Here is a 16,917-nt window from a genome sequence, read left to right as displayed (position 1 = left end):
CACCAATTTATGATTTTAAAAATTTAGACAATTCCAATCAAAATCTCAGAAAGCTGTTTTGTAGATAGTGACAAAGTGATTCTAAAATTTATATGGAGGGGTGCCTGGGTGGCTCAGTCAGTTAAGCGTCTGTCTTAGGCTCAGGTCATGAGCCCAGGGTCCTGGGATGGAGCCCCGTGTGGGGCTCCCTGCTCAGTGGAGAGCCTGCTTCTCCCACTCCCTCTGCCCCTCCCCCTACTTTGTGCGCACGTGTACTCTCTCTCTCACTCATTCTCGCTCTATCTCAAATAAAATCTTTAAAAAAATTAAATAAATAAAATTTATATGTAAAGGCAAGAACCAAAAATAGCCAATACAAAACTGGAAAAGAAGAACAAAGTTGGAGGATTCCAACTACCTGATTTCAAGAGAAACTATATACAGTATTCAAGACAGCATGTATTTTTGAAAGAAGAGACACACCGGTCAGAGGCCAGAAATAGATCTACACTAATCTACTTAACTGAGTTTTGACAAAAGCACCATGGCAATTCAGTGAAGAAAGTCTTTTCAACAAATGGTTCTAGAACAATCTGACATCCACACGCAAAAAAGTAAAACTCTTTAACTTACACAAAGGTTAAGTCAAAATTGATCAGAGGTCTAAATATAAAATACAAAACCCTAAACTTCCAGAAGAAAACATAGGATCTTGGATTTAGTGATGAATTTAGATACAATATTAAAGTACAATCTATAAAAGAAAAAACTGATAAGTTGGATTTTATTAAAATTAAAAACTTTAGCCTGGCAACTACAGTCAGTAATATTTTATTGTATATTCAAAAGTTGCCAAAAAAATAAATCTTAAAAGTTTTCATCATAAGGGAAAAATTTTTTTTGTAACTTTGTATGGTGATGGACGGTAACTAGACTTAGTGTGGTGATCACTATGTATACAAATATTGAATGATAATGCTGAACACCTGAAACAAATAAAATATGAGAATTTTAACTCAACAAAAAAGTTAAAAACTTTTGCTCTGTAGAAGACACTGTTAAGAGAATGAAAAGACAAGGCTTGGGGAGGAAATATTTGCAAATCACACAGATAAAGGACTTCTGTCCGAAATATAAAGAACTCTTAAAACTCAATGTTTGACAACAACCCAATTTAAAATGAGCAAAAGATATGAACAAAAACTCCCAGTGATGTACAGATGGCAAATAATCATGTGAAAAGATCAAGATCCTCTGTCAATAGGCAAAAGTAAAATGAGGGCACCTGGCTAGCTTGGTCGGTAGAGCATGTGACTCTTGATCTCAGGGTTGTGAGTTCAAGCCCCATGTTGGGCATGGAACCTACTTAAAATTTTTAAAAAGTTAAAAAAAAAAAGGAAAATGAGATTCCAGTACACAGAATGACTGAAATTACAAAAACTGACAATATTAATTACTGATGAAGATGAGGCCCAAAAGGAACTCTCACTCATTGCTAGTAGAAATACAGTGGGGGGCGCCTAGGTGGCTCAGTCGGTTGAGTGACTGAATCTTGATTTCGGCACAGGTCATGATTTCAGGGTCGTGAGATTGAGACCCACATCAGGCCCCCACTGGGCATGGAGCCTGCTTAAGATTCTCTCTCTCTCCCTCTGCCCCTCCCTGACCTCCTGCTCATGGTATGGAAAGGAAGGAAAGGAAGGAAAGGAAGAAAGGAAGAAAGAAAAACAGAAATGCAAGTGGTACAGCCACTTTGAAAGATAGTTTGGCGGTTTCTTACCAAGCTGAACATAACCTTACCATATGATCTGACAATCACACTCCTGGGTATTTAACCAGCTGATCTGAAAATTATGTCCATATAAAAACTCGCACATAAATGTTTATAACAAATTTATTCAAAATGACCAAGTCTAAGGCAACTATAATGTCCCTCAATAGGTGAATCAATAAACTGTGATACATTCTTTACAACAGAATATTAGTGATTAAAAAGAAAAGGAATTAGCTCTCAAGCCACACAAAAACATGAATCTTAAATGCAGGGGCGCCTGGGTGGCTCAGTCGGTTAAGCATCTGCCTTCAGCTCAGGTCATGATCCCCGGGTCCTGGGATCGAGCCTTACATCGGGCTCCTTGCTCAGCAAGGAGGCTGCTTCTCTCTCTCTCTCTGCCTGCTGCTCCCCCTATTTGTGCTCTTTCTGTTAAATAAATAAATAAAATCTTAAAAAAAAACAAACAAACTTAAATGCATATTGCTAAGCAAAAGAAACCAGTCTGAAAAGGCTACATACTGTTTGATTGCATTATATGACATTCTGAAAAAGTTAAAACTGTGAAGACAGTTTAAAAAATTACCAGAAATTTGGAGAGGGCATCAATTACAGGGAAGTTTTAGTTGAAATTATTCTGTATAATACTGTAATGGTAGATGTAGGACAATATGCATTTATAAAAACCCATAAAACTTTACAGCACAAATGAACCTTAATGTACATAAATTAAAACAAAAACACTTCGGAGGAGGTCAGGGGACCCTAGGGTGAAATGAAGACTGTGACAAAAGAATCTAACTGCATACAAATATATGAAATAACCTCACTGAAGGGACTGGAAAAGAAAGGGCCTAAATAATCTTGGAAATGAGTATAGACTATAAGAAAAGGCAAAGGAACATTATGGTCAAGTTATTTCCCATGAAGTAGGGATTAACAATTCTGAAACCATTATACATGAATACTGGAATTGAAGAATTAAGTACTAGATATTAGATGATGAAAGCCAAGTTTGTCACTGCTATAGAAGATTACAGATGAGTAAGGGGGTAGACTAGGATGATCTATGTGGTGACAGATAAGTGTTGGAGACATCAATATGAATTTATATTTAGTTCAATATAAAGATGGATTCAGGGGGTGCCTGGGTGGCTCAGTTGGTTAAGCCTCTGCCTTCGGCTCAGGTCATGATCTCAGGGTCCTGGGATCAAACCCTGCACTGGGCTCCCTGTTCAGTGGGGAGCCTGCTTCTCCCCCTCCCTCTGCTGCTCCCCCTGCTTGTGTGCTCCCTCGCTCTCTCTCTCTCTCTGTCAAATAAATAAATAAAATCTTAAAAAAAAGATAGATTCATATAGAAATATTTATAGCTATGTGCATATACGCAGGTTAGTATACATATATATTTATACATATATTTCTTTGCTCTGTCAGCTGAGTGACCTAAAAGAAACAGCAACAAGCACACCCAGTATCCAGATATTAGTTTCTAATACCATCAGAATAAAGGAACCAGGGTTCATTAGAGAAATGGTTAGTTCTAGGGCAGATGAGCTTAGAGCATTTTTACTGTCAAAAAGTAAGGAAATACTACACACACACACACACACACACACACACACACACAATGATGTGGGGGATTGTCAAAGGGACATAAGAACAAATTGAAAGAGCTCCAGTAGCTAAAGCTGGAACAATTTCAGCAACAAAATAAATAAGCCAAAGTACAAAATAAGCCAAAGTATAAACCAAGCACAAAATATAAGTCCAAGTACAAAATAAATATTAATCCATACTGATGATATACAGATATGACTGAATAAATGGGAAGAAAGAGGCAAATTTCTTGTGCAAAAGAATTCCAAATAATTTAGATAGACACTATTCCCTCAAGAAGGTGAGCCATAACTCCCATCCCTTAAGTGTGGACCATATACAGTTACTTCTTTCCAGAGAGTACAGTGTGCAACTGGGAGATGGGTTGGAAGTAACTTTGGGGATGGTGATGAGAGTAACTTTACAGTGCAAAAACCAAACAAAAACTACCTTAGCCAGGTGATCAGGGTTAACATAAACAGTGATAAGTCATGATGATTACATGTACCCATGAAATGATGTAATAAGAATGACACTTTATCCTTTTGAACTTTCTTACCAAAACCTATAACCTATTTAATGATGAAAAAAATCAGATAAACTCCAATTGAGGAACATTTCTACAAAATACTTGCCCAGAGCTCAAACTATCAAGGTCATCAAAAACAAGTAAACTCTATGAAGATGTTAGAGCCAAGAGAAGCCTAAGGAGACATGACCACCAAATGTAATGTGGCATCCCGGATGGGACCCCAGGGGAATAAAGGACACCAGGCAAAAACTAAAGAATTCTGAATAAACTATGGACTTTAGTTAATAATAATGTCTCAATGTTGGTTCATTAATTGTAACAAATATACTATTCTAAATGTATATATAAGATGTTGATAATATGGGAACTGAGTGTGGAGGCATATGAGAATTCCCTGTACTCTTCTCAGTTTTTCTATAAATTTAAAATTGTTCTAAGAGGGATGCCTGGGTGGCTCAGTCGTTGGGTGTCTGCCTTCAGCTCGGGTCATGGTCCCAGGGTCCTGGGATCAAGCCCCGCATCGGGCTCCCTGCTCTGCGGGAAGCCTGCTTCTCCCTCTCCCACTCCCCCTGCTTGTGTTCCCTCTCTCGCTGTGTCTCTCTCTGTCAAATAAATAAATAAAATCTTAAAAAATATAAAATAAAAAAATAAAATTGTTCTAAGAAATAAAGTATATTAAGAAAAAAATTAGGGATTCTTCTTCCACTTTTGAAAGATAGCTTTCCTGGGGCGCCTGGGTGGCTCAGTCATTAAGCGTCTGCCTTCGGCTCAGGTCATGATCCCAGGGTGCTGGGATCAAATTCCACATTGGGCTCCCTGCTTGGCAGGTAGTCTGCTTCTCCCTCTCCCTCTGCCTCTCCCCCTGCTTATGCTCTCTCTCTCTCTCTCTCAAATAAAATCTTAAAAAAAAATAAAAATGAAAGATAGCTTTTCTATATTAACAAGTAGAAAAGTGGTTAAAAGAATAAAATATGACACTGGGAGAAAAAAGGCAGTACAGGACTGATCCTTAAAAGAAGGAAACCAATGAGGTAAGCCCTACAGTCATGACGCTTTTTCTTCCTAGAAACAATTTCTAGATTATGGCATAGGGAGGACAAACACAAGAAGAGCCTGGTTGTCTTACTGAGTTCAGAAGACTAATACAGGAGCTTCAGGAGGATGAGTCAGCTGGAATTTATGGGACACAGTACTGTGGAAGAGGGAGTGATGAGAAAAAGAGCTCCAGAAATTAGAGGAATTAGGTTGTCTGAATATAATCTGAACATATATAGGGTAAAGCTCCATGAAGCCAGGCAAAGAATAAAGGCCAGGGAGCTGGCCAACATTCAAGTTCCTTCCAGCCAGAATTGAATACTTGGAGCACTAAGGAAAGCTCCCAGAAGGGTGACATCCCAGTAGACGAGCTATATAACGTTTAGAGCAAAGGCAACACTAGGTCCACCTTAACAAAATTTAAAAACAAGTCTCATAAAGATAAAGCTGATCCACAATAACTAAATTACCTGGTAAAACATACTTCAACACTTTTAGACAACAAAATTCAAACACTCAACAATATAATATCCAGTATGTAATAAAAAATTCTAGGTATTTAAAGAAGTAGCAAATGTTAATTATAAAGGGAGAAAAAGCAGTCAATAGAAGCAGACCCAGAAATGAAAGAGATGATGGAATTAACAGACAAAGCATTCTTTTTTTAAGAGAAAGAGAGCAAGTAAGTGCGCATGAGTGGGGAGGGAGAGAGGGAGAGAGAGGCATGTTGTGTTACCAGGCATAAAAACAACAATAATCTGGTTGTACATCTCCATCAGAGCTCCTGGGTGATCAGGTGCATTGTCAATGAGTAGCAATATTTTAAAAGAAACCTTTTTTTCTGACCAGGTCTCAATGAGAGTTAGTCTGTCCTTTGAAGCTCTGAAGCCAGGCACTGACTTCTCTCTAACCAAGAAAGTTCTAGATTGCACTGCATCTTTTTTTTTTTTTTAGTCTCAAATTTTTATTTAAATTCCAATTAGTAAACATATAGTATAACATTAGTTTCAGGAGAATTTAGGGATTCATCACTTACATATAAAACCCAGTGTTCATCACAACAAGTGCCCTCCTTAATATCCATCATCCATTTAACCCATCCTCCACCCACCTCCCCTCTAGTAATCCTCAGTTTGTTCTCTATAATTAAAAAGAGCCTTTTTCTGGTTTACCTCTCTTTTTTTTCCCCCCTATGTTCACCTGTTTTGCTTCTTAAATTCCACATGAGTCAAATCATATGGTATTTGTCTTTCTCTGACTTATTTCACTCAGCACAATACTCTAGCTCCATCCATGTCATTGCAAATGGCAAGCTTTCATTCTTTTTGAAGACTGAGTAATATTCCATTGTGTCATTGCAAATGGCAAGCTTTCATTCTTTTTGAAGACTGAGTAATATTCCATTGTGTATATATACACCACATCTTCTTTATCCATTCATCAGTCAATGGACATTTGGGCTCTTTCCATAATTTGGCTATGGTTGATAATGCTGCCATAAACATTGGGGCACATGTGCCCTTTCAAATCTGTATATTTGTATCCTTTGGGTAAATACCTAGTAGTGCAATTGCTGGATCATAGAGTAGTGCTATTTTTAACTTTTTGAGGAACCTCTATACTGTCTTCCAGAGTGGCTACACCAGTTTGCATTTTGACCAAGAGTGTAAGAGGGTTTCCCTTTCTCTGCATCTTCACCAACATCTGCTGTTTCTTGTACTGTTAATTTTAGCCATTCTGACAGGTATGAAGTGGTATCTCATTGTAGTTTTGATTTGTATTTCCCTGATGATGAGTGACGTTGAGCACCTTTTTATGTGTCTGTTAGCCATCTGTGTCTTTGGAAAAATGCCGATTTATGTCTTCTGCCCGTTTCTTAACTGGATTATTTGGGGGTTTTTTTGGAGTTGAATTTGATAAGTTCTTTATAGATTTTGGATACTAACCCTTTATCAGGTATGTCATTTGCAAATATGATTGCATCTTCTTCCAATAGAATAAAATCTGTGGTTTAGTGTAGCCACCTTCATGAATTATCTTAGCTAGATCTTCTGCATAACTTGCTGCAGCTTATACATCGGCACCTGGTGCTTCACCTTGCACTTTTATGTTATGAAGGCAATTTCTTTCTTTCAACCTTATGAACCAACCTTTGCTTGCTTCAAAATTTTCTTCTGCAGCTTCCTCGCCTCTTTTAGTCTTCACAGAACTGAAGAAAGTTAGGGCCTTGCTCTGAATTAGGCTTTGGCTTAAGGGAATGTGATGGCTGGTTTGAGCTTCCATCCAGACCACTAAAACTTTCTTCATATCAAAAATAAGACTGTTTTGCTTAACATTTGTTTGTTCACTGAGGTAGTACTTTTAATTTCCTTCAAGAACTTTTCCTTGGCATTCACAACTTGGCTAAGTGTTTGGCACAAGAGGCCTAGCTTTCAGCCTGTCTTGGCTTTCAGCATGCCTTCCTAACTAAGCTTAATTATTTCTAGCTTTTGATTTAAAGTGAGAGATGTGCAACTCTTCCCTTCACTTGAATACTTAGAGTCCATTGTAGGGTTATTAACTGGCCTCATTTCAATACTGTTGTGTCTCAGGGAATAGCGAAGCCTGAGGAGAGGGAGAAAGACGAGGGAATGGCTGATTGGGAAAGAAGTCAGAACAAACATAACACATATCAATTAAGTTGGCCATGTTATATGGGTGCAGTTCATGGCACCCCAGGACAATTACAATAATAACATCAAAGATCACTGATCATAGGTCACCACAACAAATATAATAAAGAAAAAAATTTGAAATATTGCAAAAATTATCAAACTGTGACACAGAGACATGAAGTCAGCAAATGCAGTTGGTAAAGTGGCACTGATAGACTTGTTGGCTGCAGGGTTACCATGAACCCTCAATTTGTAAAAAACAACAATAACAACAACAAAAACCATACTATCTACAAAGCACAATAAAGCCAAATGCAATAGAAGGAGGTATGCCTGTATAAATATATAGCATGTCATAACTTCCAAGTGTGGCAGCCTCTGATCTTTGACTGTGTAACTGACCAGTGGCCCCAGCAGAGCACTCTGCATTCAGTACCACATGGGTCCCAAGGCCACTTTCTCACAGGCTGTTCCCTGCCAGTGATGAGCACATCAGGGACACTAGGCAGGCCTATTTCAGAGAGACAGGGCCTTTTCTGATGGGTGACTTTGGCCTGGGGACTTTCTAACAATCTGCTGATTTTCCTCAGAACTGCACTGCAGCCTAAGAAGCTGCAAGTGCAAGCTTCCTTCTTTCCCCCTCTCCTTCCATCACAGTCTTCTCCCTTACTCAAGCTTCCTTCTTTCCCCCTCTCCTTCCATCACGGTCTTCTCCCCTACTCAAGCTTCCTTCTTTCCCCTTCTCCTTCCATCACGGTCAGATCAACACTGCAGTTTGACAGCTCCTTCAGTCACCTCTGGATTCCTTTCCATGTTCTCTCACATGCGTTTACCCTAACACATTTCTTGCAAGTCTAACCCCCATCCTCATGTCTGCTTCTCTGAAGATTTGCACTAACACAGCATGCTATTTCCATTTAAGTAAGATTAAAAGCATCTGAGACTTAAATAATTGCCCTGACTTTAGGACAGAAACTTAGAAAACATTCCTACTTAATAAGGATACAAGCCTCAGTTTAAAAAAAATAATGCTGTGGAGGGCACCTGAGTGGCTCAGTCAGTTAAGCATCTGACTCTGGATCTCAGCTCAGGTCTTGATCTCAGGGTTGTGAGTTCAAGCTCCATGTTGGGCTCTACGCTGGGTGTGGAGCCCACATTAAAAAAAAAAGTGCTGTAAATGGCATGGTGTATTAAAAATCTTTGCCAGATTTTTCATTTTTCAATATGCCAAAAACCATTTTCTCCTTTCGATTAAATTTAATCTCAACTGACAAGGCTGCTTCTGGCTCTGTCAAGATGCCCTAATTTCCCCCTTGCTCTTGCTTTAGTACATTGCTTGCTATTCAATACTTCCTGATGTTAGCTGAACTAGATTCACTACTCCAGGCAGAATAATGGCCTGGATTACTCAGAGAAGCTCTAAAGAAGGAATTTTTACTAGGACTGTTTTTTTGGTTTTTTGTTTTTTTTTAAGTATTCTTGCTCCAAGAATACTTTTTAAACTTTTAATTCTATATAACTAAATAAAGGTTAAACCCAGGGTAGTGAATCCAAACTTTTTAGAGTTGTGACTATACCCATTGTACTTCTTTGCAAACATCTTAGAGAACATAAATTTTAAGAGCTTTTTCTTAAGACAGCCATTTTGACATCCATTGATTATAGCTTTCATAAGATTAGCCTTTCCTAAGTTAAAAAATTATTTGCAAAGTGTAATGGATGCCCTCTTTAGAACTGATAGTTTTTGGTTAATCAAAAAAATTGAGAATTTAAAAAATTATTTGTGTATATCATAATCATAATAACTTAAAAATAAATATGGAGGGGCGCCTGGGTGGCTCAATTGTTAAGCGTCTGCCTTCGGCTCAGGTCATGGTTCCAGGGTCCTGGAATCAAGCCCCACATCAGGCTCCCTGCTGGGCAACAAGGCTGCTTCTCCCTCTCCAACTCCCCCTGCTTGTGTTCCCTCTCTCACTATGTCTCTGTCAAATAAATAAATAAAATCTTAAAAAAAAATAAATATGGAAAAGGACAGCAAAGGAAATATAGTCAGTAATATTGTAATAACTGTGTATGGGGACAGTGGTAACTATACTTATTGTGGTGAACATTGCATAATGTATAAATTGTCAAATCACTGTTATGCATTGAAACTAATATTATATGTCAACTATACTTCAGTTAAAAAAATCATTTTACTGAAAATTAAAACAACTCCAGAAATTCCAAATTATATAGGTGGAAGTATGCTAAAAAACTTCTATACTCTTTATGGGGAGAACACTACCAATATCCACTTGATAATGACCCTAACTTCTTGCAGGGAATAAGCAGTCTCAAAAAAAAACTCTCTACCCCAACACTGAACAATCCTTTCTCTTTTGAAATTCTCCAAACTGTTTACTTGCTCGCTTGCAGCCAACCAATCATTGACAAACGTACCTGAAAACCAGTTAGAACGTTTCTCCCACTTCTATTTTTTTTTTAAAGATTTTATTTATTTATTCATGAGAGACAGAGGGAGAGAGAGAGAGAGAAGCAGAGGGAGAAGCAGGCTCCCAAGGAGCAGGGAGCCCGATGCGGGACTCGATCCCAGGACCCCGGGATCATGACCTGAGCCGAAGGCAGATGCTTAACCATCTGAGCCACCCAGGCGCCCCTCTCCCACTTCTAAAAACCATATCCAATAAAACACCTGTCAATTATTAAAAAAAAAAACACAACACATATGCATTCATTCACAATCTTTCACTGTAAAGCCAATCCCTTTTTTAATGTGAGTTCACTGACTAAAGCCTCTTATTTCTCACAAAAGCTATATATACATATACACACCTATAATTTCTAATTCAGATTTCTCTAAAATGAAGAATGAAATCTAAAACTTTTGTGAAGCAAATGAAGTATAGAATCATTTTAGATTTTTATAATTTCCCCTCAAACTTTTATATTGTTCATCTATACTAAATTCAATAGCAATTTTTTAAAGTGTGCCTTTTTTATTAGATCTTCCCATCACTTTAGTTTCCACTGGAATAACTTTTTTTTAAGTAATTTTTTTAAAGATTTACCTATTTGAGAGAGAGAGAGCATGAGCGGGAGAGGGAAAGAGAATTTCAAGCAGATTCCCTGTTGCATGTGAAGCCTGACTTGGCTTGATCATGACCCTGAGATCATGACCCGAGCCAAAACGAAGAGTCAGACACTTAACTGTGTTACCCAGGCACCCCACAATATCTCTTTCATGCTTCTTGTATCATTGGTTTATTTGATATTTCATTGAGTTATGCTGTGAAAATAAGTTAAATGGCATTAAATAGGTTTGGGAACAACCCAAGGGACCTTTGGAAGACACAAACTCAATGACAGGACAGGAGAAGTGTAAGTACACTAGAGAAGGGCCTCCTAAGCTTTGACAGTTCTGCCTACTGTGCTGTCAGCATGTTCTATAGAGAATACCTGAAGGGCAGTTTTAGTCAAGTTCCGTTAAGGAGCTTCTACTGCAGGTGGTTTGTTTCCTTTCAGGCACCCACAGCCTTCAGCTTTGGTTCCCCACTGCGACATCTCTCAAAGACCTGTGGCACCAAGGAATTTTATCTCTTTCCCCTCTATTATTACATCAAACCTCACAATGTGAACAGGGTTGACCATTCATCACTAACAAAGTAATTAATACTAAGATGGTAGTGACTCACTTTATTGCATGGTAATTTGGAATTTTATTATCATTATTTCATTAAGGCTTCCTGGCAAATCCCGAGTAAGAGAGCAAACTTTTTCTATAAAGGGACAGATAATAAATATCAGATATAAATATCAGGCTTTACAGGTTACTGTTGCATATGCTTGTCTTTTTGTTGTTTTATATAAAAAGAGGGCAGTGACCAGATTTGAGCCATAGTTTGCGAAACTCCACTATAAAATCAGGTACAACAGGTAACAATGTGTCTCTCTTCCAGATACCTAATACATATTTATAGCAACTAACATTTATTGAAAGCTTATAGCATGCCAGCTATTGTGTTTTGTGTGCATTACCTGATTCAATCCTCACAGCCATCCTATGCTATAATTACTATTATTCTTTTCATAGATAAAGAAATTGAGACTTGAAGACATTAAGCAACTTCTCAACGATTCCATAAACAGTGGAGTCAGAATCTAAACCCAGAAAGACTGACTTCTGAATTACTAAACTATACACTTCTGAAAAAGCTTTCAGCTGAACATATAACTGATTAATACTATGGCACAAACTAGAACATTGACATCCTGAGTGCAATTTGCTAAATATTCAGAAAAAAACTACATTTTAAAGGGGAGTTGAACACTTTAACTTAATGAATGAAAGCCTAATGGTATAATATCAGGCACTGAAATGAAAGGTATTTTAGAAAGAAAAAAAAAGAAAGATATTTTGGAAAGGCTATCAGATTGTGAAAGCTAAAATCAGGAATCACTGCCATGCTTTTTCAATAAAGCAGCCCCCCAAAAATCTTAATTATGGAACACAGAAGTACAACAGACTATCTTAAAAATTTAACAGATTCACAATTTCTCTCAGGAAACACTACAATAATAAATAATGCCATAAAATGTGAGATCCGCAATAGACTGCACCAGGTACAAACTTAGGGGTAGGCTGAAGATGACAAGAGGAAATAAAGGAAAACTGAAATGTACAATATCCAGATGGTATTCATCTGGTGATTGAGAGCAATTCAGGCAGGAAAGTCATGTTACAGAGGTCTACAAAAGAGGGTAATGTATAGTAGTGTTCCAGGAAGCAATACTCAGAAAAGGAGTAACATAACTAACAACAGGATCAATGAACTCTAAGGGGTCCTCCTTTTATTATAACCCCCCTCCCCTCAAACAAAAAGAGTGCTCTTCATTTCTCCTTTGAGTAGAAGTATTGGAGATAGACAAGGACAAAGATGTGGGAAGAGTGAAGAATATGCTTCAGAGGGGAAAAGGCCTATGTAGATGGAGAAGAGTAAAGTAAATGTGACTTTACCTGGAGGCATACCGCTGTCCCATCCTTGGATTGGGGGGAAACGCAAGTGATTCAAACCACATTTCTCTGCTTGCCCCACATAAGTGATTACAGGTTGTTACTACCATCTATACAAAAGCTTGTTATCAAAGGCCTATTGCCTAGATGATTATAGCAAACACCTATATAGTCCTTTAAAGTAATTTAATCCTCATAATCACCCTGTGAGATGAGTACTTTGAGAATATTCATGTTTGATAAGGATGTTAAAGCACAGAATGGTTAAATTGCCCAAATTCACAGAGCTAAAAGATGGTAGGGCTAGAATTCAAACCCAGGCAGAAAGGCTCCACACACAGTTCACACACTCTTAACCACTCTGTTATAAAATAACTTCTTTGGTCTAATTGTGCCACCACAAGCAAGTGACTGACATCAAGACTGTACTGCAGCATATCAAGGACTCCAGGCATTAAGCTGGAAATCAAGATAAAGACTGGATAGAGCAACTAGCAACTGGAGACATAATCTTGGAAGAACCAGGTATCAGGGATGTTTATGAAGAGAGAGCATGACAGAAAGACAGGACTCAAGAAAAGAAGAAACTACCTCATTACCACAGCAATTTGGACATATTAAGCTAGCAAACTAAGTGCTTATAAAATAGAGCCCTAATGTGAATGTAATTCTGATCATAAATTCTGGTATTTATGAGTACTTGCATTGATCTTTCAATAGATGAGTCCATATAATTTAAAAATTAAAACAGCCATATCACAAATGGATTTTTAGCCACATCACTAGGATAAATGCTGACATTGATCATTTAGAACAAGAAGTAATTCAGAAAGTTCTGATGCTGGGCTCTAAACTACATGACATGAATGTATGTCTTCTGAACTACTGGCAAGATATTCCTTAAATTGAATAGTAAAATTATTATGTACTAAACAGAGTCATTCAAGTTTGGACTAGGAAGATAATCTTGAGATTTAGATTTTGCCATTGTAACTCATATAAGTGTACTAACAAAGTAGAAAAACTTAAGACAGGTCTTCTTAGAATATATGCTCAGGAAATTACCTTTCTAGTTAATATATACTTATTTTTTATTGCTAGGTGAACAAAATAAACCAGACATGTGAGCAAGAACTCTCCTGGAATACAAACCTAATATTCTAGATCCAGCTCCTAAAACATAGTCCACTGTCAGGCAGCACACAGAGAGGCCAAATATAGACAGTGTTTGAGGATATATTGCAAATGATCACAAGGTCTTGCTTTCCCTGTATGACAATAACCTTAGGGCTCTATAAGTAAAACTTTGGTATGATGCCCCTGTAGTTTCAAGAAAAACTGGAACACAAAATAAAATTAATTTATAAAATAAAATTGCATTGCCCCCCAAAAAAGAATCAAAGAAGCAAAGAAACACACATACACACGATTTGGGAAATATATATCCATGATATGGAATATATATTAATAAATCTGTATTACACCCTGTATTTTACTATATGTAATACATAGTTCATAAAAATTAGAAAAAATGTGCATATGTACTTATAATTACAAAATACATGTTCCCAAGAGAAAAACTCAAATTCTGAATGGTAAATAGTCTGATTGAAACTAGTAATCCTAGAGTTTAGCAATGTACTGCTGTCAATTAACTGGCAAAGCCAATATGATTTTTGAGAGCACAAACATCACTAGTGTTGGCATGGTAGATTCCTGTAATCTAAACCCATTGCTAATTTCACTAAGATTGTGTACCCTTGAACCTACAAGACTGGTTCTTGCCATTGCAAATAACCTGGTTTTTCCTCTTCAGGAGCACGAGAATAACTTATCGACATTCGATTTGAAACACAAAGAGAGGGAGGAAAAACACTGGGTTCCTCGGTCTTCTGGTTCCATTTCTTGTCCATTGTGAGGCCCAGCTGTAGTTCTTTCCCTTGAGTTCCAAAAGAAAATCTGTATTTATTAAAATTTTTTCTTCTTTGAAGCAGATTTTGGTTACTTGCAAAAAAAAGCAGGCTTTAATTTGAAATCTAAAAGCCTAGAATGTCTAAGCAACCCAATTCTAAAGCATAATAATGGTTTTTAAAAAGTACATTGAAATATTAAGGCTTCTAATCAATGCTATTCATAAGAATATCTATTCTGAATCAAAGACTTTGAGCCAAAATGCAACCAGAGAAAATACATGTCATTCATGTAGAAATAATCATTTCTAATACTATAATGCCTGTGAAATTAAAAACTGCATTTAATTATATTTTCTGTGACAGTGGCTTTCAAACCTATTTTAGCAACAGAATATTTTCTTCTAATGAAATCTTAGGTTCAAGCCCAATACAAAGCAGAGATCTGCTCTGGTTGAAACGTGCACATGTCTGGAAGCGGGCATGTGAGCCTGACTGAACCTGTAGGCAGAAAACCCTGCCTGATGTCCAACCCCTTCCCCTGTCACAGGTCCCCTGAGGCATCACCATGAAACCCCTGTGACTTTTGTGAATCAGAGCTTGAAAACCACCGTGCTAGGAAGAGAGAGCCACCCTTTTAAACTTTTCTTTCACAACCAAGACACCAAACCAGTCAAGTGCCTATTTACCTGTGAGCTTTAAAACTTTTTCCATCAACATAAATATCAATATCTGGGCAATAATGTTTCACGTAAAGTTTCAATAAATCTTCTCCTAATTCAGATGCAGGATCCAAGTCATAATTATCTTTAAAAGAGAAAAACAAAACTAAAAAATAGTTTCTTTATTATAAATATCCAAAATTTTGTGTTTTAATATTACTAAAGGTTTTTCCACATAGTTATCTTGATTAGCTACTAAAAGAGAGCAATAGTAACTACAATATTTAACTAGTAAATTTAAAATAAAACAATATTAAAATCATCTCTATCTTGCTTTGAAAAATAAATTTCAACTTAATTTAAATATAAATATACCTTTCACAATACAGATTTATAGTTAAATATAGGTAATATTATCACAAAATTATACACCAAAACTGAAGCCACTGAATGAATATCTGACATAGGAAGTTAGAAAATTTTCCAATTTTGATACCCTTTTTCATTACCTTCCTATTCCTGTTCCTGAGTTTTTGGTGAAAATGAAAATGACATTTGAGCCAATATATATTCAACTAAAATTAATGGGATTTATGGAGCACTTACTATGAGTTTAGTACTATATACAGTATAGAAAAATAAAGAAAATAAATATTTTTAAAAGTATCTCTACTTCAAAACATTCACCATTCAGAAAGTGAGAAGTGAAATATAAAACATGTTTATATTTTTAAAAATTACTACACTGTATATCATAGCTTTGCTAGTCCAGAAACTTTAGTCAATACACCTGGTGAGAATCCGTCACTGGGGATAGATTCCCACCAACCAAATTTACAAATTTATAAATTTCTGTATTTATAAACCACAATGTCATCACTGGCTTTAATATCAAGAGAGATCCAGAATCCAACCATGACCCAGTATCTCCATGGCTACCACCCCAGTCCAAGCCACTATCATCTTGCTCTTAGATCTCTGCAATAACTTCCCAACACATCCACAACGCTCAAGCCCAACAGAGGCATGTTTTAAAAATGCAATTCAAATCATGAGCCATCTCAGTTCAAAACCATATGGCTCTCTCCATTTTTTTAAATAGTAAAAGCCGGTCTTACAATGGTTTACCAGGCCCCACAACATCCAGCTCCTCACTATGCAGGTGGCTGGGGACTAGCCTGAGCTCTCCGAGCCTGGAGGGCCACAGCTGTCCAAGGCAGGCTGACAGGGGGAAGACTGTGCACATGACTATTACCCTGCATAACAGAATAAACCTTAGTGTCAGAATTGAATTGCTGGATACCCAATTGGTATTGGAGAATTAGTTGGTGTGGGGGAAAAAACACACACACATTTTGGTGTCAGAAGTGGTCGAAGAAAAAAACCCACAGTCAGAGAAATCCCAAACTCACTGTTCCTCAAGCTGAAGTCATCATTCCACTTTACCCTAATCTTGTTCTGCTTATACTCCAGAAGCCTGCCAAATAGTACCACCCAAAGTCACCAAAATGGCTTATAAGGAAGGTGACCACATGTCTTGGTTTGCCTGGGACAGTCCCAGTTAATGCCTGTTGCCCCAGAATAATTATTGACCACAATAATAATTCTGCACTTTTCACTCTTTCTAAAGTATCCCAATTTGGACAATAAGAAATAAGGTCATCCTTTATATAAGGCTTGCAATAATCTGGCTTCTGCTTATATCTCCAGGCTCATCTCTCACTGTAACCATTCTTGTCCCCTACTCCACCCTAATCCCACAAT

General features: G+C 37.3%; 1 protein-coding gene across 7 annotated transcripts in view; it reads right to left on the bottom strand.

Annotated features, from left to right (window-relative positions):
- Nucleotides 1-16,917, bottom strand: part of BTBD8 (BTB domain containing 8) — a 113,803-nt gene that overhangs the window by 68,901 nt on the left and 27,985 nt on the right. For 5 of the 7 annotated variants that reach the window (XM_027570442.2, XM_027570470.2, XM_027570450.2 and 2 more), the window contains one exon: nt 15,181-15,298. The exons of the other annotated variants lie outside the window; for them this stretch is intronic. In XM_027570442.2, coding sequence (XP_027426243.2) covers nt 15,181-15,298 — 118 coding nt within the window. The remainder of the gene's footprint in view (nt 1-15,180; nt 15,299-16,917) is intronic. 7 annotated transcript variants of the gene reach the window in all.

The sequence above is a fragment of the Zalophus californianus genome, chromosome 4 (genome assembly GCF_009762305.2).
Source record: "Zalophus californianus isolate mZalCal1 chromosome 4, mZalCal1.pri.v2, whole genome shotgun sequence".
Taxonomy (NCBI): domain Eukaryota; kingdom Metazoa; phylum Chordata; class Mammalia; order Carnivora; family Otariidae; genus Zalophus; species Zalophus californianus.
This window is presented reverse-complemented; position numbering and strand designations above follow the sequence as displayed.